At 45.8% G+C, this 25,831-nt stretch overlaps 1 protein-coding gene across 2 annotated transcripts in view; it reads left to right on the top strand.

Annotated features, from left to right (window-relative positions):
* Nucleotides 1-25,831, top strand: part of LOC119971042 (vacuolar protein sorting-associated protein 4A) — a 48,266-nt gene that overhangs the window by 5,303 nt on the left and 17,132 nt on the right. For both annotated transcript variants that reach the window (XM_038806154.1, XM_038806155.1), the window contains exons 5-6: nt 14,100-14,219; nt 17,601-17,757. In XM_038806154.1, the coding sequence (XP_038662082.1) occupies nt 14,100-14,219; nt 17,601-17,757 (277 nt within the window). The remainder of the gene's footprint in view (nt 1-14,099; nt 14,220-17,600; nt 17,758-25,831) is intronic.

Genomic DNA, 25,831 nt, shown 5'->3' with positions numbered 1-25,831 from the left:
GCAAGCTGAGAGACTAATCAGCAGAGAATTGCTACAGCCACGTTTGGAAAGTACAGATCATGGTTTCAGCAGCAAATAAGGAAAAGCACAGGTGAAGATGGATGATGGAGAGATTATGTAGCCAGAAGGATAGCTCAGGGCAATATACGATGCCAAGGATTTGAACAGTTTTGAGTTCGGTTTAGCTTCAGACAGTGGTCAGGGACGAGGACGCAATCAGAGGTGAGGAGATGGAATTTGTGGAAGGGACTGAAAACGATGTCTCATCCAGGATTTGATGTCAGGCAAGCAACATGGCAAATCTGAGGCAAAGGGCAACAGTCAAGGTGGAGGTTGTTAGTGCATGTGGAACTTTGACATTGTGTTTTTGAATGATGTTGCTATCGGGTGTGCAGATGATGAAGAGTGTTATGGGAGAGGTGTTTTCAGAACACCAAAATGAATCATGGAGTCCAACCAACCCCCCCCCCCCCCCCCTAATGGATTGTTGCTTTTGAAGCACCTGGCTTGTTCCCCAGGTGTGGTATTACAATTATGGACACGTGGTTTTTAAAACAAAACGATGTTTGTTCCATGAACTCAACTTAACATTTTAAGATAAACATTGGATTTCTTAACATCATCTTCAAAGATAATCCCAAAAATAATACAACACTACCCAATCCTGCTAGGGGCTGGTTTAGCACACTGGGCTAAATCGCTGGCTTTTAAGGCAGACCAAGGCAGGCCAGCTGCACAGTTCAATTCCCGTACCAGCCTCCCCGAACAGGTGCCGGAATGTGGCGACTAGGGGCTTTTCACAGTAACTTCATTGACGCCTACTTGTGACAATAAACAATTTTCATTTCATTTCTTTTTCATTTCATTTCAAACTGTTCTTTTAAACCTCCAAAACACTTCAACCCTTCAAAAATAGGAGCGCAACAGGTTACATTCAATATATTTATAGTCTTTGGATTTGCAGAAATCACCAGACCAGCTCTTTTCCTTCATGCAGCTCTCAACAAACCAGCCAGGCACTTTTCAGCTGCTCTCTCAAACTGAAACTAAAAACTTCAAAATGGCTGAGCTAAAGCCCAGCTCCACCCACACTCTGACATCACTGCATTTCTTAAAAGTACATTGCTTAAACATCCATTTCTTAAAGGCACTCTCACATGACACCTCCCCCCAAGAATTTTCATTTCATTTCATTTCATTTCAAGAAAAAAAACCCATCAACTTCAAGATGGTTTCATTTTTCCACTTTTGCACCATCCACTAAGAAATGCACACAGTAAATATACATTTTCATTTAAAGAAAACAACACACGCAAACAGGCATAATAATATAGTCAATTTTTCTTTGTTGTTCTTCCTCCAACCGAAAACCTTCTCGATTGACACTCTCTTTGAACAAGAAAGTCTCTGCACGATCCATCCATTCCTCTACGCCTCGGCAATTCTCTTTAAAGTTCGATACTTCAGTTCAATCTGATCACAGAGTCCCTTGAAATTCTCCAATACAGGAACATTGGTTACGACAGCTTTCAGGCAGTCAAATGCCTGTTGAAAGTCGCTGTCCATTGAAATTTATGACGTTTTAGCAAGTCCATCAGTGCAGTAATCATGCTACAAAACTTTTGCACAAATGTTCGATCAAATCCACTCATGCTAAGAAATCGCATTATTTCCCTTTGTCATGAGGGTATGTCTGGTTTAGGTACCGTCACTATGGGTGAGCTCCATTGGCTGCAACCCACTTCAATTCGGGGCAGCACGGTAGCATGGTGGTTAGTATAAATGCTTCACAGCTCCAGGTTCGATTCCCGGCTGGGTCACTGTCTGTGCGGAGTCTGCACGTCCTCCCCATGTGTGCGTGGGTTTCCTCCGGGTGCTCCGGTTTCCTCCCACAGTCCAAAGATGTGCGGGTTAGGTGGATTGGCCATGCTAAATTGCCCGTAGTGTCCTAAAATGTAAGGTTAAGGGGGGGTTGTTGGGTTACGGGTATAGGGTGGATACGTGGGTTTGAGTAGGGTGATCATTGCTCGGCACAACATCGAGGGCCGAAGGACCTGTTCTGTACTGTACTGTTCTATGTAGTAGCATGGATAGAGGATTGGTTAATTAATAGAAAGCAAAGAGTTGGGATAAATGGGTGTTTCTCTGGTTGGCAATCAGTAGCAATCAGTAGCTAGTGATGTCCCTCAGGGATCCGTGTTGGGCCCACAATTGTTCACAATTTACATAGATGATTTGGAGTTGGGGACCAAGGGCAATGTGTCCAAGTTTGCAGATGACACTAAGATGAGTGGTAAAGCGAAAAGTGCAGAGGATACTGGAAGTCTGCAGAGGGATTTGGATAGGTTAAGTGAATGGGCTCGGGTCTGGCAGATGGAATACAATGTTGACAAATGTGAGGTTATCCATTTTGGTAGGAATAACAGCAAACGGGATTATTATTTAAACAATAAAATATTAAAGCATGCCGCTGTTCAGAGAGACTTGGGTGTGCTAGTGCATGAGTCACAGAAGGTTGGTTTACAAGTGCAACAGGTGATTAAGAAGGCAAATGGAATTTTGTCCTTCATTGCTAGAGGGATGGAGTTTAAGACTAGGGAGGTTATGTTGCAATTGTATAAGGTGTTATTGCGGCCACACCTGGAGTATTGTGTTCAGTTTTGGTCTCCTTACTTGAGAAAGGACGTACTGGCGCTGGAGGGTGTGCAGAGGAGATTCACTAGGTTAATTCCAGAGCTGAAGGGATTGGATTATGAGGAGAGGTTGAGTAGACTGGGACTGTACTCGTTGGAATTTAGAAGGATGAGGGGGGATCTTATAGAAACATTTAAAATTATGAAGGGAATAGATAGGATAGATGTGGGCAGGTTGTTTCCACTGGCGGGTGACAGCAGAACTAGGGGACATAGCCTCAAAATAAGGGGAAGTAGATTTAGGACTGAGTTTAGGAGGAACTTCTTCACCCAAAGGGTTGTGAATCTATGGAATTCCTTGCCCAGTGAAGCAGTTGAGGCTCCTTCATTACATGTTTTTAAGGTAAAGATAGATAGTTTTTTGAAGAATAAAGGGATTAAGGGTTATGGTGTTCGGGCCGGAAAGTGGAGCTGAGTCCACAAAAGATCAGCCATGATCTAATTGAATGGCGGAGCAGGCTCGAGGGGCCAGATGGCCGACTCCTGCTCCTAGTTCTTATGTTCTTATGTTCTAATTATGCCATTTTTAAGCATACTCTCAATCTCTTTGTTAACCGTTGCCAATTTTAAAGGGTTAAGTCTATATGGATGTTGTTTGATCGGAACAGCATTTCCCACATCTACATCATGTATAGCCATTTTAATACTTCCCAATTTATCTCTACAAACTTGCCCATGTGATATCAATAACTCTTTCATGTCAGTTAATTTTTCCTCTGGAAGGTAACTCAACAATTTATCCCAACTTTTAAGAACATCCTCATTTTCCAATTTAATTTGAGGTATGTCAAATTCACAGTCATCTGGATTTGGTTCGTCACTTTGAGTTAGAATCATTAAAACCTCCTTTTTCTCTCCTTCCCTTTCAAAGTACCTTTTAAGCATATTCACATGACACACTCGGTGAGTCTTCCTTCTATCTGGTGCTTTTACCACATAATTCACCTCACTTAATTCCTTTCAATCTGATACGGTCCACAAAACCTCGCTTTTAAAGGCTCACCTACCACTGGTAACAACACTCAAACTTTATCTCCACTGGCAAAACTACGAACTTTGGATTTCTTGTCCGCTGCCCGTTTCATCACATTTTGTGCAACTTTCAAATGTTGTCTAGCCAATTCACCTGCTCTATTTAATCATTCCCTAAAATTTGATATGCAATCCAATAGTGTAATTTCCGATTTCTCACCCACTAATTTTTCCTTAATCAATTTAAGTGGTCCTCTTACCTCATGACCAAAAATGAGTTCAAAAGGACTAAATTTGGTAGACTCATTAAGTGCATCCCTAACTGCAAACAATACGAATGGGATTCCTTTATCCCAATCCTCTGGATAATCTTGACAATACGCCCTCAACATTGTCTTTAATGTCTGATGCCACCTTTGTAACACTCCCTGCCACTCTGGATGGTACGCAGTTGATTTAAATTGTTTTATTCCTAAGCTATCCATAACTTCTTTGAATAACTTTGAAGTAAAATTTGAACCTTGATCTGATTGAATTTCTGTGGGTAGTCCATATCTAGTAAAGAATTTAAGTAACGCCTCCACAATCCTTTTAGCTGTAATATTACGCACTGGAATGGCCTCTGGAAACCTAGTAGACACATCCATTATAGTCAAAAGATATTGATTCCCACTTTTTGTTTTAGGAAGCGATCCTACGCAATCAATTAGGACCCTCGTAAAAGATTCCTCAAATGCTGGAATGGGTATTAAGGGCGCTGGTTTTATCACTGCTTGAGGTTTCCCTATCACTTGACATGTGTGACATTATTGACAAAATTTAAATACATCTTTATGTAGTCCAGGCCAATAAAAATGTTTCTGGATTTTAGCTTGAGTTTTCCTTATTCCCAAATGACCTCCCACGTGATCGTGAGACGAGGAATAGGGAGAGAGAGCAATTAAACACGTGGCTACAGGGATGGTGCAGGCGGGAGGGATTCAGATTTCTGGATAACTGGGGCTCTTTCTGGGGAAGGTGGGACCTCTATAGACAGGATGGTCTACATCTGAACCTAAGGGGCACCAATATCCTGGGGGGGAGATTTGTTAGTACTCTTTGGGGGGGTTTAAACTAATTCAGCAGGGGCATGGGAACCTGGATTGTAGTTTTGGCGTACGGGAGATTGAGAGTAGAGAGGTCAGGAGCACAGATTTGACTTCGCAGGAGGGCGCCAGTGTTCAGGTCGGTGGTTTGAAGTGTGTCTATTTCAATGCCAGGAGTATACGAAATAAGGTAGGGGAACTGGTAGCATGGGTTGGTACCTGGGACTTTGATGTTGTGGCCATTTCAGAGACATGGATAGAGCAGGGACAGGAATGGTTGTTGCAGGTTCCGGGGTTTAGGTGTTTTAGTAAGGTCAGAGAAGGGGGCAAAAGAGGGGGAGGTGTGGCGCTGCTAGTCAAGGACAGTATTACGGTGGCAGAAAGGATGCAAGATGGGGACTCTTCTTCCGAGGTAGTATGGGCTAAGGTTAGAAACCGGAAAGGAGAGGTCACACTGCTGGGAGTTTTCTATAGGCCACCTAATAGTTATAGAGATGTAGAGGAAAGGATGGCGAAGATGATTCTGGAAAAGAGCGAAAGTAACAGGGTAGTTGTTATGGGAGACTTTAACTTTCCTAATATTGACTGGAAAATATATAGTTCGAGTACATTGGATGGGTCGTTCTTTGTACAATGTGTGCAGGAGGGTTTTCTGACACAGTATGTTGACAGGCCAATAAGAGGTGAGGCCACATTGGATTTGGTTTTGGGTAATGAACCAGGCCAGGTGTTAGATCTGGAGGTAGGTGAACACTTTGGAGACAGTGACCACAATTCGGTGACCTTTACATTAATGATGGAAAGGGATAAGTATACCCCGCAGGGCAAGAGTTATAGCTGGGGGAAGGGCAATTATGATGCCATTAGACATGACTTAGGATGTGTAGGTTGGAGAAGTAGGCTGCAAGGGTTGGGCACACTGGATATGTGGAGCTTGTTCAAGGAACAGCTATTGCGTGTTCTTGATCAGTACGTACCAGTCAGACAGGGAGGAAAGGGAAGAGCGAGGGAACCGTGGTTTACCAAAGAAGTGGAATCTCTTGTTAAGAGGAAGAAGGAGGCCTATGTGAAGATGAGGCGTGAAGTTTCAGTTGGGGCGCTTGATAGTTACAGGGAAGCGAGGAAGGATCTAAAGAGAGAGCTAAGACGAGCAAGGAGGGGACATGAGAAGTCTTTGGCAGGTAGGATCAAGGAAAACCCAAAAGCTTTCTATAGGTATGTCAGGAATAAAAGAATGACTAGGGTAAGAGTAGGGCCAGTCAAGGACAGTGGTGGGAAGTTGTGTGTGGAGGCTGAGGAGATAAGCGAGATACTAAATGAATACTTTTCGTCAGTATTCACTCAAGAAAAAGATAATATTGTGGAGGAGAATGCTGAGACCCAGGCTATTAGAATAGATGGCATTGAGGTGCGTAGGGAAGAAGTGTTGGCAATTCTGGACAAGATGAAAATAGATAAGTCCCCGGGGCCTGATGGGATTTATCCTAAGATTCTCTGGGAAGCCAGGGAAGAGATTGCTGAGCCTTTGGCTTTGATTTTTAGGTCATCATTGGCTACAGGAATAGTGCCAGAGGACTGGAGGATAGCAAATGTGGTCCCTTTGTTCAAGAAGGGGAGTAGAGATAACCCCGGTAACTATAGGCCGGTGAGCCTAACGTCTGTGGTGGGTAAAGTCTTGGAGAGGATTATAAAAGATACGATTTATAATCATCTAGATAGGAATAATATGATTAGGGATAGTCAGCATGGTTTTGTGAAGGGTAGGTCATGCCTCACAAACCTTATCGAGTTCTTTGAGAAGGTGACTGAATAGGTGGACGAGGGTAGAGCAGTTGATGTGGTGTACATGGATTTCAGTAAAGCGTTTGATAAGGTTCCCCACGGTCGGCTATTGCAGAAAATACGGAGGCTGGGGATTGAGGGTGATTTAGAGATCTGGATCAGAAATTGGCTAGTTGAAAGAAGACAGAGAGTGGTGGTTGATGAGAAATGTTCAGAATGGAGTTCAGTTACGAGTGGCGTACCACAAGGATCTGTTCTGGGGCCGTTGCTGTTTGTCATTTTTATAAATGACCTAGAGGAGGGCGCAGAAGGATGGGTGAGTAAATTTGCAGACGACACTAAAGTCGGTGGAGTTGTAGACAATGCGGAAGGATGTTGCAGGTTACAGAGGGACATAGATAAGCTGCAGAGCTGGGCTGAGAGGTGGCAAATGGAGTTTAATGTGGAGAAGTGTGAGGTGATTCACTTTGCAAAGAATAACAGGAATGCGGAATATTTGGCTAATGGTAAAATTCTTGGTAGTGTGGATGAGCAGAAGGATCTCGGTGTCCATGTACATAGATCCTTGAAAGTTGCCACCCAGGTTGATAGGGTTGTGAAGAAGGCCTATGGTGTGATGGCCTTTATTGGTAGAGGGATTGAGTTCCGGAGCCATGAGGTCATGTTGCAGTTGTACAAAACTCTAGTACGGCCGCCGCATTTGGAGTATTGCGTACAGTTCTGGTTGCCTCATTATAGGAAGGACGTGGAAGCTTTGGAACGGGTGCAGAGGAGATTTACCAGGATGTTGCCTGGTATGGAGGGAAAATCTTATGAGGAAAGGCTGATGGACTTGAGGTTGTTTTCGTTAGAGAGAAGAAGGTTAAGAGGTGACTTAATAGAGGCATACAAAATGATCAGAGGATTAGATAAGGTGGACAGTGAGAGCCTTCTCCCGCGGATGGAGGTGGCTAGCACGAGGGGACATAGCCTTAAATTGAGGGGTAATAGATATAGGACAGAGGTCAGAGGTGGGTTTTTTACGCAAAGAGTGGTGAGGCCATGGAATGCCCTACCTGCAACAGTAGTGAACTCGCCAACATTGAGGGCATTTAAAAGTTTATTGGATAAGCATATGGATGATAAGGGCATAGTGTAGGTTAGATGGCCTTTAGTTTTTTCCATGTCGGTGCAACATCGAGCCTTGTCAACCACAGTAGGCGTCACTCCCACCTGCGATCCAGCTATATCATTACCCAAGATAAACTGTATTCCTGGACAAGATAGTTTGTCTATTACTCCTACTGCCACTTCACCACTCTTCACTGGACTTTCCAACCTTAGCTTATATAATGGAACGCTACTCCTCTCACCCTGAATTCCACATTTCCACCTTTTCTGGCAATATTCTTCCCAAACTACATAATTCCTCATCTCGTACCATTAAAGATTGACTAGCCCCTGTATCTCTTAAAATTGTGACTTCTTTACCTACTCCTCCTGATACACATGAGTAAACTTTACCCACACAAGTAAATTATTTAAAGACATCTGGCACCTTCTTAACAATTACTTCTTGAACAGACTGTACAATCGTTTGCACCTCCTTTGTTTCCCTTGGGCTTTCCTTTACCACTCTAACAAATCCCACTGACTTATCCTATTTTACCACATCAGCCTTCCCAGTACTTTTCTTCAACCACCAACACTGACTTTACATGGCCTAGTTTATTACAGTGAAAACATTTGAAACTTTTCATTTCTTTTCCACCCTCCTGGATTTCTTTTTTAATCTGAGGTACACTCTCTTTATTATCTCCCATCAGATCACCTTTACCTTTACCACTTGAGTATTTCTCATGTCCCCAGTTTCTATCCTTCACCGGCTGAAACTCATGTCGGAAACCAATCTTTGATTTATGAACTAATTCATAATCATCTGTAATTTCTGCTGCTAATCTCGCAGTTTTAACCCTCAGTTCTTCCACATGAGTTCTCACTACATCAGGAATTGAATTTTTAAACTCCTCCAAAAGTATAATTTCTCTGAGGGCTTCATATGTTTGGTATATTTTCAAAGCCCTTATCCACCTATCAAAATTACTCTGTTTGATCCTTTCAAACTCCATGTATGTTTGACCAAATTCTTTCCTTAAATTTCTAAACCTTTGTCTGTAAGCTTCAGGCACTGGCTCATATGCACTTAAGATGGATTTCTTCACCTCCTCGTGTGTTCCTCCGGTAGTGATGCAAACACTTCACTAGCCCTACCTACCAGCTTTGTTTGAATCAGTAACACCCACATGTCCTGTGGCCATTTCATTTGTTTAGCTACCTTCTCAAATGAAATGAAAAAGGCTTCCACTTCCTTCTCATCAAACTTTGGCAATGCATGGACGTATTTAAATAGATTCCCACCATGCCTTCGCCTATGACGCTCTTTCTCACTATCCTCACTATCCTCATCACTATCATCCAACTGTACGTTTCCCTTTATGTTTGCCAATTTTAACTGATTGTCATGTTTCATGGCAGCACGGTACCATTGTGGATAGCACAATCGCTTAACAGCTCCAGGATCCCAGGTTCGATTCCGGCCTAGGTCACTCGGAGTCTGCACATTTTCCCCGTGTGTACGTGGGTTTCCTCCGGGTGCTCCGGTTTCCTCCCACAGTCCAAAGATGTGCAGGTTAGGTGGATTGGCCATGTTAAATTGCCCTTAGTGTCCACAATTGCCCTTAGTGTTGGGTGGGGTTACTGGGTTATGGGGATAGAGTGGAGGTGTTAACCTTGGGTAGGGTGCTCTTTCCAGGAGCCGGTGCAGACTCGATGGGCCGAATGGCCTCCTTCTGCACTGTAAATTCTATGATCTATGGCCATTTTCTGAAGTTCAAACTCTCTCTCTTTATCTTTTTACCTGACCTGTATCTCCCTTTCTGTGGGTAGCATGGTGGTTAGCATAAATGCTTCACAGCTCCAGGGTCCCAGGTTCGATTCCCGGCTGGGTCACTGTCTGTGCGGAGTCTGCACGTCCTCCCCGTGTGTGCGTGGGTTTCCTCCGGGTGCTCCGGTTTCCTCCCACAGTCCAAAGATGTGCGGGTTAGGTGGATTGGCCATGCTAAATTGCCCGTAGTGTCCTAAAAAGTAAGGTTAAGGGGGGGTTGTTGGGTTACGGTTATAGGTTGGATACGTGGGTTTGAGTAGGGTGATCATGGCTTGGCACAACATCGAGGGCCGAAGGGCCTGTTCTGTGCTGTACTGTTCTATGTTCTATGTTCTTTTTCTTTTTGTTCTGCTAGGGCTATTCTTTCTTTTCTCCTTTCTTCTCTCTCCTTTTCTTTTTCCTCTCTCCCTCTTTCTCTTTCTTTTTCCTCTCTCGTATTCAAGCCGCTTTAATTCTTTCTCATGTTCCATTTGTTTAATTTGCAACTGACTTTCACCATTTCCAATGAGTCAGAATCTATCTCAGGCAACTTTAAATGCTTAGCCACCACCATAATTACCTCATCTTTTCGCATTTTGTCAGGTAATGTTAACTGCAATGTTTTGCCAAACCTACCAGTCTGCTTTTAGTCTCTGTCTGTAAGGTACTGCGTGTGACCGTCTCCACCCCCAAAAACTTCTGAGCCTCTGAAAGAGCCATTGTCCACAACACACTCCCCACTTAAACTAAAATACCATACTGGAAAAGCAACAAACCTTCACTGTCTTTAAGTTCACAAAAGCCAATCCAATAGATAAACTTTTATCCCCCTCGAGCCCCCAATTGTTATGGGAGCGGCGTTTTCAGAACCCCAAAATGTATCATGGAGTCCAACCAACCCCCACCTTTAATGGATTGTTGCTTTTGAAGCACACGGCTTGTTCCCCAGGTGTGGTATTACAATTATGGACACGTGGTTTTTAAAACAAAACAATGTTTATTCCATGAACTCAATTTAACATTTTAAAATAAACATTGGATCTCTTAACACCCTTACTTCAAAGATAACAATGAAAATAATACAACAACACCCAATCCTGCAAACTGTTCTTTTAAACCTCCAAAACACTTCAACCCTTCAAAAATAGGAGAGCAACAGGTTACATTCAATATATTTATAGTCTTTGGATTTGCAGAAATCACCAGACCAGCTCTTTTCCTTCATGCAGCTCTCAGCAAACCAGCCAGGCACTTTTCAGCTGCTCTCTCAAACTGAAACTAAAAACTTCAAAATGGGCTGAGCTAAAGCCCAGCTCCACCCACACTCTGACATCACTGCATTTCTTAAAGATACATTGCTTAAACATCCATTTCTTAAAGGCACTCTCACATGACAAGAGGAGGAGGCCATGGTTGGATCCTGGGATGGTGAGAATGTGCCAGGATTGATGGGATTGGAAGCAGAGGGGAGATGGATAGGTCTGGTTAATAATATCGGACAGTACAAAGACCAGGGCACACTTTATTGACCATAGTTCCAGTGACATGCAAGTTATAATTTTGGCCAGGGTTCTGTCAGTTCTGGGAGCAGCAGGAAAGCCAGACTGAGGATTCAAATTGGGAGAGATGGGCACTGAGGTGGTAGGTTTAAATATGGTCGAATTGCAATCCAAAGTTCCAGTGACTGCCTACTGTACCTCCTCCAAACAGATCTCTTGAGCGTCAAGCACTCAAACAAACCTAATTAATAATATAACCGAGCCCTACACATGTGAGTCCAATGAAACAATATTTCACAAATGGAATGAATGAATGAATGCAAAATGAAATGAAATGAAAATCGCTTATTGTCACGAGTAGGCTTCAATTAAGTTACTGTGAAAAGCTCCTTGTCGCCACATTCCGGCACCTGTTCAGGGAGGCTGGTATGGGAATCGAACCGTGCTGCTGGCCTGCTTGGTCTGCTTTAAAAGCCAGCGATTTAGCCCAGTGAGCTAAACCAGCACCATCGTTTGTTGATGAATAAAGAAAGAAATTAGTTTTTACAGCACCGGAGCCTCTGTTTAACATTTCATCCAAAAGATGAGACCGTTGGAGATGCTCCTCTCCCTCAGTGCTACACCGGAGAGATAGCCTTTGACATTGAATTCGCTCTTGGAACAACTCTCTGCATCCTAATAATTTTACAAATCATTGCATGTGGTCTGTACCCTGTTGAACAAAGCTTATGCTGGTTTATCTGGTTGCCACCTGCATTCTGATAGTATTTATTTTGCTTCATTCGACAGATAGATAATTGGTTTATTGAAAAATTGTCACGGCAGCAGCTTCCAAGTTGTGCTGATGATGAAGTAATCATAATTCATAACATGGGGATAGACAATCGTTAAAATAAAAATAAAGTATAAAATATTATAAGGATTGTACAGTTATGAACATTTCAGTACACAGATACTTACAATATGTTGCAAAATACAGGCCTCTCTAATTTACAGGCTAAAAGCTAATGGTCTGCATTTGTATTAAAGCCCGTACATCAAATGCTATCAAGTTAAGCTCATTAAATTCTCAATCATTAGCGTATTATTTCAGTTTCATACAGGAAGGGATTGGGTTGTTTCATAGGAATTCATTCATTCTATATCTTATTTACAGAATGGTGGCTTTTCTTCTTAATTCCATTCTACTACAATTCCTATTGTGTGGTTGTGATCAGGGACAGTGGTGTTGGGAGGTGGTTGTGATCGGGGCAGTGGTGTTGGGAGGTGGTTGTGATCAGGGGCAGTGGTGTTGGGAGGTGGTTGTGATCAGGGGCAGTGGTGTTGGGAGGTGGTTGTGATCAGGGACAGTGGTGTGGGAGGTGGTTGTGATCAGGGACAGTGGTGTTGGGAGGTGGTTGTGATCAGGGACAGTGGTGTTGGGAGGTGGTTGTGATCAGGGGCAGTGGTGTTGGGAGGTGGTTGTGATCAGGGGCAGTGGTGTTGGGAGGTGGTTGTGACCAGGGACCAGGGACAGTGGTGTTGGGAGGTGGTTGTGATCAGGGACAGTGGTGTTGGGAGGTGGTTGTGATCAGGGACCAGGGACAGTGGTGTTGGGAGGTGGTTGTGATCATGGACCAGGGACAGTGGTGTTGGTAGGTGATTGTGATCAGGGACAGTGGTGTTGGGAGGTGGTTGTGATCAGGGACAGTGGTGTTGGGAGGTGGTTGTGATCAGGGACAGTGGTGTTGGGAGGTGGTTGTGATCAGGGACAGTGGTGTTGGGAGGTGGTTGTGATGAGGGACAGTAGCGTTGGGAGGTGGTTGTGATCAGGGGCAGTGGTGTTGGGAGGTGGTTGTGATCAGGGACCAGGGACAGTGGTGTTGGGAGGTGGTTGTGATCATGGACCAGGGACAGTGGTGTTGGTAGGTGATTGTGATCAGGGACAGTGGTGTTGGGAGGTGGTTGTGATCAGGGACAGTGGTGTTGGGAGGTGGTTGTGATCAGGGACAGTGGTGTTGGGAGGTGATTGTGATGAGGGACAGTGGTGTTGGGAGGTGGTTGTGATCAGGGACAGTGGTGTGGGAGGTGATTGTGATCAGGGACAGTGGTGTTGGGAGGTGGTTGTGTTCAGGGACCAGGGACAGTGGTGTTGGGAGGTGGTTGTGATCAGGGACCAGGGACAGTGGTGTTGGGAGGTGGTTGTGATCAGGGACCAGGGACAGTGGTGTTGGGAGGTGGTTGTGATCAGGGACAGAGGTGTTGGGAGGTGATTGTGATCAGGGGCAGTGGTGTTGGGAGGTGGTTGTGGTCTGGGACAGTGGTGTTGGGAGGTGGTTGTGATCTGGGACAGTGGTGTGGGAGGTGATTGTGATCAGGGACAGAGGTGTTGGGAGGTGATTGTGATCAGGGGCAGTGGTGTTGGGAGGTGGTTGTGATCTGGGACAGTGGTGTTGGGAGGTGGTTGTGATCTGGGACAGTGGTGTTGGGAGGTGGTTGTGATCAGGGATCCGGGACAGTGGTGTTGGGAGGTGCTATTCCTCATGAAGTCCAAACCGGAGTTTTTTTCCCTCTTGCAGCAAGGGGCACGTATTCAGTGTTAGTGTCAGAATACTTTTGGTACGCATGACCTAGGATCAGTTTCTGCTTGTTTCCGATTGTTATCAAGCTTGTTCACATAAAAAATAAGCAGGAAGTTGTTTCCCCTGGCAGGTGAAACTAGAATTAGTGGGGCATAGCCTCAAAATAAGGGGGAGCAGATTTAGGACTGAGCTTGGGAGGAATTTCTTCACCTAAAGGGTTGTGAATCTGTGGAATTCCCTGCCCAGTGAGCAGTTGAGGTGGCCTCGATGAATGCTTCTAAGGCAAAGATAGATTTTTGAACAGTAAAGGAATACAAGGTTATGGTGAGTGGGTGGGTAAGTGGAGCTGAGTCCACAAAAGATCAACCATGATTTCATTGAATGGTGGAGCAGGCTCGAGGGGCCAACTCCTGCTCCCAGTTCTTATGTTCTTAACATCATCTAAGTTGATTAGGGTGGAGTTGATAAGAGGGTTGTGCATGAATCATCTCATTGAAACTAACTTGGCATGCTAAATATTCATATTTAAAAATTTGTTGAACTTTTCCAATAGAGAGTATTTTGGACTTTGTACTTCCAAGGTCAACATTCTTGTTCCATTGTAGGTGCTATTGTGATGGAGAAGCCCAATGTGCGATGGAATGATGTGGCAGGATTGGAAGTAGCAAAAGAAGCTTTGAAGGAAGCTGTCATTTTACCCATCAAGTTCCCTCATCTATTCACTGGTATGTTTTTATATCTTGAGGAGGTTCTTGTCAGGCATTTCTTCAGATCTCAGCACTTAGTCCCTGTATACGTTTTCAGTTTGTGCATTTCTGATGTTTTCTGTACTTGCTGACAAGGTCAATGATAGAGTTTTCGAGGAGGTCACAAAGATGATTGATGCAGGTAGGGCAGTGGATGTTGTCTATATGGGCTTCAGTAAGGCCATTGACAAGGTCCCTCATGGCAGACTGGTACAAAAGGTGAAGTCACACGGGATCAGGGGTGAGCTGGCAAGTTGGATACAGAACTGGCTCGGTCATAGAAGGCAGAGAGTAGCAATGGAAGGGTGCTTTTCTAATTGGAGGGCTGTGACTAGTGGTGTTCTGCAGGGATCAGTGTTGGGACCTTTGCTGTTCGTAGTATATATAAATGATTTGGAGGAAAATGTAACTGGTCTGATTAGTAAGTTTGCGGACGACACAGTTTGGTGGAATTGCGGATCGCGATGAGGACTGTCAGAGGATACAGCAGGATTTAGATTGTTTGCAGACTTGGGCGGAGAGATGGCAGATGGAGTTTAATCCGGACAAATGTGAGGTAATGCATTTTGGAAGGTCTAATGCAGGTAGGGAATATACAGTGAATGGTAGAACCCTCAAGAGTATTGACAGGCAGAGAGATCTAGGTGTACAGGTCCACAGGTCACTGAAAGGGGAAATGCAGTTGGAGAAGGTAGTCAAGAAGGCATACAGCATGCTTGCCTTCATTGGCCGGGGCATTGAGTATAAGAATTGGCAAGTCATGTTGCAGCTGTATAGAACCTTAGTTCGGCCACACTTGGAGTATAGTGTTCAATTCTGGTCACCACACTACCAGAGGGATGTGGAGGCTTTAGGGAGGGTGTAGAAGAGATTTACCAGGATGTTGCCTGGTATGGAGGGCATTAGCTATGAGGAGAGGTTGAATAAACTCGGTTTGTTCTCACTGGAACGACTGAGGTTGAAGGGCGACCTGATAGAGGTCTGCAAAATTATGAGGGGCATAGACAGAGTGGCTAGTCAGAGGCTTTTTGCCAGGGTAGAGGGGTCAATTACTCGGGGGCATAGGTTTAAGGTGCGAGGGGCAAGGTTTAGAGGAGATGTACGAGACCAGTTTTTTTACACAGAGGGTAGTGGGTGCTGGAACTCGCTGCCGGAGGAGATGGTGGAAGCAGGGACGATAGTGACGTTTAAGGGGCATCTTGACAAATACATGAATAGGATGGGAATAGAGGGACACGGACTCAGGAAGTGCAGAAGATTTTAGTTTAGACAGGCAGCATGGTCGGCACAGGCTTGGAGGGCCGAAGGGCCTGTTCCTGTGCTGTACTTTTCTTTGTTCTTTGTTCTGTCTGAGGTACAGCCCCATGTTTGTTTGCAACCCAGGTGGCCATCCTGTGTGAATCAATTAAATGTCATGAAACTATTTGACCGTGGAGAGAATTGCAGGTTGCGATAATACCGAATCAACTTGAATTTATATACCTTTCAACTTTTCTTTTTTGAAAGTCCCCAAGAGTAGGCTGTTGAAAATGGATAGGCATGAAGAAGAGAATCAGAGGAAATAGTCTGAAAAATGAGCTTTGAGAGTGATTATTAAAAGCGTAGAGGAAATTTGAAGGCAGCTCCAGGCTACCTTACAGTGATGTGTGTGAAGTAACCAGCAGCTAAACTTTACTCTTCAACATGATAAAGGCCTTTTTATGACAAATGAAATGAAATGAAATGGAAATCACTTATTGTCACGAGTAGGCTTCAATTAAGTTACTGTGAAAAGCCCCTAGTCGCCACATTACGGCACCTGTCCGGGGAGGCTGGTACGGGAGAAACATACAGAGAAAATAGAAGTGAGAGGAGGCCATTCGGCCCTTCGAGCCTGCTCTGCCATTCATTATGGTCATGGCTGATCATTCAGTTCAATACCCTGATCCTGCCTTCCCCCCCCCCCCCTCACATCCCTTGATCTCTTTAGCCCCAGAGACATATCAAATTCCTCCTTGAAATCACACAACGTTTTGGCCTCAACTCCTCTCTGTGGTAGTGAATTCCACAGATTCACCACTGTCTGGGTGAAGAAGGTTTATCCCATATCCTTAAAATATGACCCCTAGTTCTGGACTCCCCCACCATCGTGAACATTCTTTCTGAATCTACCCTGTCTAATCCTGTTAGAATTTTGTAAGTTTCTATGAGATCCCCTCTCACTCTTCTAAACTCCAATGAATATAATCCTAACCGACTTAGTCTCTCCTCAAATGACAGTCCCACCATCCCTGGAATCGGTCTGGTAAACCTTCGCTGTGCTCCCTCCATGGGAACATCCTTCCTCAGATAAAGACACTAAAACTGCGGACAATACTCCAGGTGTAGCCTCACCAATGCCCGATACAATTGCAATAAAATATTTCTATTCCTATACTCAAATCCTCTCGCTATGAAGGCCAACATGCTATTTACCTTGTTTACTGCCTGCTTTCAGCGACTGATGCACGAGGACACCAAGGTCTCACTGAGTAGCACCTCTCTCTATTTACACATATTCAAATAATAATCTGCTTTCCTATTTTTGTTACCGAAGTGGATAACCTCACATTTATCCACATTGTACTGCATGTACCCACTCACTCAGCCTGTCCAAATCCACCTGAAGCATCTCTGCATCCTCCTCACAGCTCACCCTCCCACCCAACTTTGTTTCATCTGAAAATTTGGCGATAATACATTTAGTTCCTTTGTCCAAATCATTAATATATAATGTGGACAGTTGGGGTCCCAGCACAAATCCCTGCGGTATCCCACTAGTCACTGCCTGCCAATCGGAAAAGGACCCATTTATTCAAACCCTTTGCCTCCTCTCTGCCAACCAGTTTGTCGTGTTTGACAAATCTACTGGAATTCTTTGAAAGTGTAGCTAGTAGAGTTGACCAGGGTGAACTGGTGGATGTGATTTAATAATAATAATTGCTTATTGTCACAAGTAGGCTTCAATGAAGTTACTGTGAAAAGCCCCTAGTCGCCAGATTCCGGCACCTGTTCGGGGAGGCCGGTACAGGAATTGAACCCACGCTGCTGGCCTTGTTCTCCATTACAAGCCAGCTGTTTAGCCCACTGTGCTCAACCAGCCCCTATTTAGACTTTCAGAAGGCTAACATTACCCCTTAATTGGAAAAAATAATTGGGTACTCTAAATTTAAAAACAGAAAAGAATAAAATATATATTTTGCAATCTGAACAGATCACAACCATGTTCCTTACTCCTGTCTCTGAGCATGGCAGAATCTTTATTAAATCTGTCACAATCCCGTTAAACTGCTGGAACTGGACTGAGCCAATTGGCATTTTATGGTCTTTTTATTTTTGTAGGTAAACGAACTCCTTGGCGTGGAATCTTGCTCTTTGGCCCACCTGGTACAGGAAAATCCTACCTTGCCAAAGCTGTAGCAACAGAGGCCAATAATTCCACATTCTTCTCTGTGTCTTCATCTGACCTGATGTCCAAATGGTTAGGAGAGAGTGAGAAGTAAGTGGCATCCCAGATATCTGGGGTTGTTGAGTTTCTGGGTAAAGACGGGTTCAAGCTCTCTCTGTCATCTTTTAACAGAATGATTGAGTATGCAGAAGGTTCCATTTCCAGCTTTGCTATCAGGCTGAGGTTAGAAACAGGAAAGGAGAGGTCACCCTGTTAGGGGTTTCTATAGGCCTCCGAAAAGTTCCAGAGATGTAGAGGAAAGGATTGCAAAGATGATTCTGGATAGGAGCAAAAGTAACAAGGTAGTTGTTATGGGGGACTTTAACTTTCCAAATATTGACTGGAAACGCTATAGTTCGAGTAATTTAGATGGGTCCGTTTTTGTCCAATGTGTGCAGGAGGGTTTCCTGATGCAGTATGTAGATAGGCCAACGAGAGGCGAGGCCATATTGGATTTGGTACTGGGTAATGAACCAGGACATGTGTTAGATTTGGAGGTAGGTGAGCACTTTGGTGATAGTGACCACAATTCGATTACGTTTACTTTAGCGATGGAAAGGGATAGGTATATACCGCAGGGCAAGAGTTATATCTGGGGGAAAGGTAATTATGATGCGATGAGGTAAGACTTAGGATGCATCGGATGGGGAGGGAAACTGCAGGGGATGGGCACAATGGAAATGTGGAGCATGTTCAAGGAACAGTTACTGCGTGTCCTTGATAAGTATGTACCTGTCAGGCAGCGAGGAAGTGGTCGCGTGAGGGAACCGTGGTTTACTAAAGTAGTTGAAACACCTGTCAAGAGGAAGAAGGAGGCTTTTGTAAAGTTGAGATGTGAAGGTTCAGTTAGGGCGCTCGAGAGTTACAAGTTAGTTCGGAAGGACCTAAAGAGAGAGCTAAGAAGAGCCAGCAGGGGACATGAGAAGTATTTGGCAGGTAGGATCAAGGATGACCCTAAAGCTTTCTATAGATATGTCAGGAATAAAAGAATGACTAGGGTAAGAGTAGGGCCAGTCAAGGACAGTAGTGGGAAGTTGTGCATGGAGTCCGAGGAGACGGGAGAGGTGCTAAATGAATATTTTTCGTCAGTATTCACACAGGAAAAAGACTATTGTCAAGGAGAATACTGAGATACAGGCTACTAGACTAGAACAAAGGACAAAGAAAATTACAGCACAGGAACAGGCCCTTCGGCCCTCCCAGCCTGCGCCGATCCAGATCCTTTATCTAAACCTGTCTCCTATTTTCCAAGGTCTACTTCCCTCTGTTCCCGCCCATTCATATACCTGTCTAGATGCTTCTTAAATGATGCTATCGTGCCCGCATCTACCACCTCCGCTGGTAAAGCGTTCCAGGCACCCACCACCCTCTGCGTAAAAAACTTTCCACGCACATCTCCCTTAAACTTTCCCCTCTCACTTTGAAATTGTGACCCCTTGTAACTGACACCCCCACTCTTGGGAAAAGCTTGTTGCTATCCACCCTGTCCATACCTATCATAAGTTTGTAGACCTCAATCAGGTCCCCCCTCAACCTCCGTCTTTCCAACGAAAACAATCCTAATCTACTCAACCTTTCTTCATAGCTAGCACCCTCCATACCAGGCAACATCCTGGTGAACCTCCTCTGCACCCTCTCCAAAGCATCCACATCCTTCTGGTAATGTGGCGACCAGAACTGCACGCAGTATTCCAAATGTGGCCGAACCAAAGTCCTATACAACTGTAACATGACCTGCCAACTCTTGTACTCAATACCCCGTCCGATGAAGGCAAGCATGCTGTATGCCTTTTTGACCACTCAAAGGGCTTGATGTTCATAAGGAGGAGGTGTTAGCAATTCTGGAAAGTGTGAAAATAGATAAGTCCCCTGGGCCGGATGGGATTTATCCTAGGATTCTCTGGGAAGCTAGGGAGGAGATTGCTGAGCCTTTGGCTTTGATCTTTATGTCATCATTGTCTACAGGAATAGTGCCGAAGACTGGAGGATAGCAAATGTTGTCCCCTTGTTCAAGAAGGGGAGTAGAGACAACCCCGGTAACTATAGACCAGTGAGCCTTACTTCTGTTGTGGGCAAAGTCTTGGAAAGGTTTATAAGAGATAGGATGTATAATCATCTGGAAAGGAATAATTTGATTAGAGATAGTCAACACGGTTTTGTGAAGGGTAGGTCGTGCCTCACAAACCTTATTGAGTTCTTTGAGAAGGTGACGATACAGGTGGACCAGGGTAAAGCAGTTGATGTGGTGTATATGGATTTCAGTAAAGCGTTTGATAAGGTTCCCCACGGTAGGCTATTGCAGAAAATACGGAGGCGTGGGATTCAGGGTGATTTAGCAGTTTGGATCAGAAATTGGCTAGCTGGAAGAAGGCAAAGGGTGGTGGTTGATGGGAAATGTTCAGCCTGGAGTCCAGTTACTAGTGGTGTACCACAAGGATCTGTTTTGGGGCCACTGCTGTTTGTCATTTTTATAAATGACTTGGAGGAGGGCGTAGAAAGATGGGTGAGTAAATTTGCAGATGACACAAAAGTCGGTGGAGTTGTGGACAGTGCGGAAGGATGTTACAAGTTACAGAGGGACATAGATAAGCTGCAGAGCTGGGCTGACAGGTGGCAAATGGAGTTTAATGCAGAAAAGTGTGAGGTGATTCATTTTGGAAGGAATAACAGGAAGACAGAGGGCTAATGGGAAGATTCTTGGTAGTGTGGATGAGCAGAGAGATCTCGGTGTCCATGTACATAGATCCCTGAAAGTTGGCACCCAGGTTGAGAGGGTTGTTAAGAAGGCGTACGATGTGTTAGCTTTTATAGGTAGAAGGATTGAGTTTCGGAGCCATGAGGTCATGTTGCAGCTGTACAAAACTCTGGTGCGGCCTCATTTGGAGTATTGTGTGCAGTTCTGGTCGCCGCATTATAGGAAGGATGTGGAAGCTTTGGAAAGGGTACAGAGGAGATTTACCAGGATGTTGCCTGGTATGGAGGGAAAATCTTATGAGGGAAGGCTGAGGGACTTGAGGCTGTTTTCGTTAGAGAGAAGAAGGTTAAGAGGTGACTTAATTGAGGCATACAAGATGATCAGAGGATTAGATAGGGTGGACAGTGAGAGCCTTTTTCCTCTGAAGGTGATGTCTAGCATGAGGGGACATAGCTTTAAATTGAGGGGAGATAGATATAGGACAGATGTCAGAGGTAGGTTCTTTACTCAGAGAGTAGTAAGGGCGTGGAATGCCCTGCCTGCAACAGTAGTGGACTCACCAACACTAAGGGCATTTAAATGGTCATTGGATAGACATATGGATGATAAGGGAATAGTGTAGATGGGCTTTAGAGGGGTTTCACAGGTCGGCGCAACATCGAGGGCCGAAGGGCCTGTACTGGGCTGTAATGTTCTATGTTCTATGGTCCAATGAAACAGGTATTTAGGGCGTATCCAGAAAATACAAATGTATGGTCCCTGTTGAAGTGGGCAGAGTCATCTGTCTAATATCATAACAATTTGACAGAGTCATCGGACTCGAAACGTTAGCTCTTTTCTCTCCCTACTGATGCTGCCAGACCTGCTGAGATTTTCCAGCATTTTCTCTTTCGTGTCTAGTATCGGCTGGGCTCCCCATCTGTCAAATGGGGGAGTTTGGGGGGGGGGGGGGGATTGGTTAGTGTTGGGGGGAGATGTGGGGATTGCAGAGGTTGTTTGGGGGATGGGGGGAGATGTGGAGATTGGTGGTGTTCATTAATAGCAAAAGATTAAGAACCGTGAGCGGCACAGTGGTTAGCACTGCTGCCTCACAGCTCCAGGATCCCAGATTCCATTCCAACCTCGGGTGAGTGTGGCGTCTGCACGTTCTCCCCGTGTGTGCGTGGGTTTCCTCCAGGAGCTCCGGTTTCCTCCCACAGTCCAAAGATTTTTTTTTTTTATAAATGTTTTTTATTGAGTTTTCATATTTTATATATGACAAATTACAAGTTATTAGAGAGAGAGAAAAAAAAAAGGAAAACACAAAAATTTTTTACATGAATATTTACAGGTAAGCATCTTCATAACAATAATTGTGGCCGCCCCCTTTAGCCAGCATACATATTTTACATTCCCCAATATGGCCGAGGCACATGTTTATAGGCATTTATTTATAGTTTGGTTTTGGGCCTTGGCTTGCCATCAAACCCCCATACCGAGCCCGTAGCCCCCCCCCCCCCCCTCCCCCCGGCTACCTTCCCACGATTCCCGCCCATTTTCCCCTGGTTCTTGGCCACCCGACTATTCTTCCTCATGTACGTTGGCCACAAACAGGTCCCGGAACAGTTGCATGAATGGCTCCCACGTTCTGTGGAAGCCGTCGTCCGACCCTCGGATGGCGAATTTGATTTTCTCCATTTGGAGAGATTCCGAGAGGTCGGACAGCCAGTCTGCAGCTCTGGGTGGTGCTGCTGACCGCCAGCCAAACAGGATTCTACGGCGGGCAATCAGGGAGGCAAAGGCAAGGGCGTCCGCCCTCCTCCCCAGGAATAGATCTGGCTGGTCTGAAACCCCGAAGACCGCCACTATCGGGCATGGCTCCACCCTCACCCCCACCACTTTGGACATAGCCTCGAAGAAGGCTGTCCAGTACTCCACAAGTCTGGGGCAAGACCAGAACATGTGGGCGTGGTTGGCCGGGCCTCTCTGGCACCGCTCACATTTGTCCTCCACCTCCGGGAAGAACCTACTCATACGGTTTCTCGTTAAGTGGGCTCTATGTACCACTTTTAGTTGCGTCAGGCTGAGCCTTGCGCACGTGGAGGTGGAGTTGACCCTATGCAGTGCTTCGCTCCAGAGTCCCCACCCTATCTCCATCCCCAGATCGTCCTCCCATTTCCTTCTTGTTGCGTCCAGTACGGTGTCGTCCCTGTCTACCAGTCGGTCATACATGTCACTACAGTTCCCTTTCTCTAGGATACTTGCGTCCAGTAGGTCTTCCAATAGTGTCTGTCGTGGCAGTTGTGGGTACGTCCTTGTCTCCTTTCGTAGGAAGTTTTTGAGCTGCAGGTACCGTAGCTCGTTCCCCCCATCTAGCTGAAATTTCTCTGTCAGTTCGTCCAGTGTTGCGATCCTGTCGTCCGTGTATAGGTCCCTGACTGTCAGTGTCCCCCCGTCCTGCCTCCACCTTTTGAAGGTGGCGTCGGTCAGTGCTGGTTTGAACCTGTGGTTGTTGCAGATGGGAGCCTTGTCCGACATTTTGTACAGGCCAAATTGCTGCCGCAGTTGGTTCCAGGATTGGAGGGTGGCTGTCACCACTGGGCTGGTGGAGTGTTTTTTGGGTGGGGATGGGAGTGCTGCCGTGGCGAGGGCCCGGAGGGAGGTTCCCATGCAGGAGGCCTCCTCCGCACGCACCCACTTGGCTTCTGGCTCCTGGATCCATCCCCTTACTCGCTCGGCTGTTGCCGCCCAGTGGTAGAATTGTAGATTCGGGAGGGCTAGCCCCCCCCTGGATTTTGTTTTTTGTATGACCTTCTTTGGGATCCTAGCATTTTTACCACCCCATACGAACGCCATGATATGTTTGTCCAGCGCTTTGAAAAAGGCCTTGGGGATGTAGATCGGAATGGATCTAAACAGGAAAAGGAACCTGGGCAGTACGTTCATTTTGATCGTCTGGACTCTCCCCGCGAGGGAGAGCGGGAGTGTGTTCCATCTTTGCAGGTCCTTTTTAACTTCCTCCGTCAGGCTGGTGAGGTTCCATTTGTGGACCCCTTTCCAGTCATGGGCTATTTGGATCCCCAGGTAGCGGAATTTATTTCGGGCTTGTTTGAACGGCAGGCCCTTTAGCGCTGCCCCCCCCCCTTGCGGGTGTACTGGGAAGATCTCACTTTTGCTCATGTTGAGTTTGTACCCCGAGAAGGCTCCGAACTCTTTCAGGAGCGCTATGATTCCGTCCATGCTGCTTTGTGGGTCCGAGATATAGAGGAGCAGATCATCCGCATAGAGTGAGACTCTGTGCTCTCTACCTCCCCTTCGGATCCCCCTCCAATTTTTTGCTGCCCTGAGCGCGATTGCTAGCGGTTCGATTGCTAGTGCGAACAGCAGCGGGGACAGTGGGCATCCTTGTCTGGTGCCCCTGTGCAGCTGGAAGTATTGGGAGTTGGTATTGTTGGTCCGTACACTCGCCATGGGAGCGTTGTATAGGAGCTTTACCCAAGCGGTGAACCCTGTTCCAAGCCCGAACCGCTCCAGTACCTCTATGAGGTATTTCCATTCGACTCTGTCGAAGGCCTTTTCTGCGTCCAGGGAGACGATCACCTCTTGTGTTCTCTCCCCGGAGGGGGTCATTATCACGTTCAGCAGGCGCCTGATGTTCGCGGTAAGCTGTCTACCTTTGACGAAGCCCGTCTGGTCCTCTGTGACCACCTCAGGTACACAGTCTTCTAGCCTTTTGGCTAGGATTTTGGCCAGTATTTTGGCGTCTGCGTTCAGCAGGGATATGGGTCTGTATGACCCACATTCCGTTGGGTCTTTGTCTTTCTTAGGTATCAGCGAGATTGAGGCCTGTGCTAACGTGGGTGGCAGTGTGCCCCTAGCTAGCGAGTCTGTGAACATCTCCCGCAGGTGCGGGGCCAGCGCTGTCGCGACTGTTTTGTAGCAGTCCGCCGGGAATCCGTCCGGTCCCGGCGCCTTCCCCGCCTGCATGGAGCTAATGCTGTCCATGATCTCTCCCAGTGCTAGTGGTGCTTCCAGATCCCGTTTTCTGCCCTCTCCCACGACTGGTATGTCCAGTCCATCAAGAAACCGGTTCATCCCAGCCTTCCCCGTTGGGGGCTCCGAGGTGTACAGCTCTTGGTAGAAGGCCTTGAAGGTTTCGTTAATCCTCTCTGGTTCTGTTTCCCACGTGCCTCTGGTACCTCTGATTTGCGCAATTTCCCTGCTGGCTGCCTGCTTTCTCAGCTGGTGTGCCAACAGGCGGCTGGCTTTGTCTCCGTGTTCGTACAGGGCCCCGCGTGCCTGGCGGAGTTGGTGTACTGCTTTCCTGGTGGAGAGCAGGTCAAAGTTCCTTTGTAATTCTTTTCTCTCCGCCAGGAGCTCTACGGTCGGGGCCTCGGAGTATTTACGGTCTACCTCCAGTATGGAGTCGACCAGCTTCTGCCTAGCCACCCTTTCCTCCCTATCTCTTTGCGCTTTGTAGGCAATGATTCCACAGTCCAAAGATGAGCAGATTAGGTGGATTGGCCATGCTAAATTGCTCCTTTGTGTTTTAAAAATAAAGATGTGTAGGTTAAGGGGTTATTGGGATAGGACAAGTGAGTGAGCTTGGTCGGTGCAGACTCGATGGGCTGAAGAGCTTCTTTCTGCACTGTTCGAAATCTATCTATCTAAGAATCTGACCATAATCGTGAATTTGCAGCTAAAAGTGAGTGCAGTCAATGTGTGGAATGAGAAAGTGAAAGGATCTGGAGGAGGGCTAACAATTGGTATCCCAGAGATCGAGCTGCGACTATAAATTGTGGAGCAAGCGCGTCTGGTCTCCAGTGTAAAAGAAAGCAGCTGATGGAAGATTAAGATTTGCAATGAAAAATGGTTATAATTGGAATTTCTGGATATTTGTGAAATATTAAATTACTCCTGGACATGATAACCCTGAATGTTACCTCAGGAAGGTGGGCCAGACGGTAGTGGGTGTCTGGAAATCGCTGCCAGAGTTGGTGGTGGAGGCAGAGACCCTAAACTCTTTTAAAAATAACCTGGATCTGCACCTTAAGTGCTGTAAACTGCAGGGCTATGGACCCGGTGAAGGAAGGTGGGATTAATTTAATAATTTAATCATCTTTATTGTCACAAGTAGACGTTAACACTGCAATGAAGTTACTGTGAAAATCCCCAAGTCGCCATATTCCGGCGCATGCTCGGGTACACAGGGAGAATTCAGAATGTCGAAATGACCTAACAGCACGTCTTTCGGGACTTTAGAAAGGGAACCTGGGTGTCCTCGTGCTGGCATGGACAAGGTGGGCCAAATGGCCTCCTTCTACGCTGTAATCTTTTTATGATTCTAAGGTGGGCCAGAGGACAAAAGTGGTGATCATGGAAAATATGTTCAGACAAAATATAAGATAAAATGTTTTTACTCAGCTTGAGAAATATTTAAGATAATCTGAA

The sequence above is a fragment of the Scyliorhinus canicula genome, chromosome 9 (genome assembly GCF_902713615.1).
Source record: "Scyliorhinus canicula chromosome 9, sScyCan1.1, whole genome shotgun sequence".
Classification (NCBI taxonomy): domain Eukaryota; kingdom Metazoa; phylum Chordata; class Chondrichthyes; order Carcharhiniformes; family Scyliorhinidae; genus Scyliorhinus; species Scyliorhinus canicula.
The sequence above is the reverse complement of the archived record's forward strand: the minus strand, read 5'-3'. Positions and strand labels throughout refer to the sequence as shown.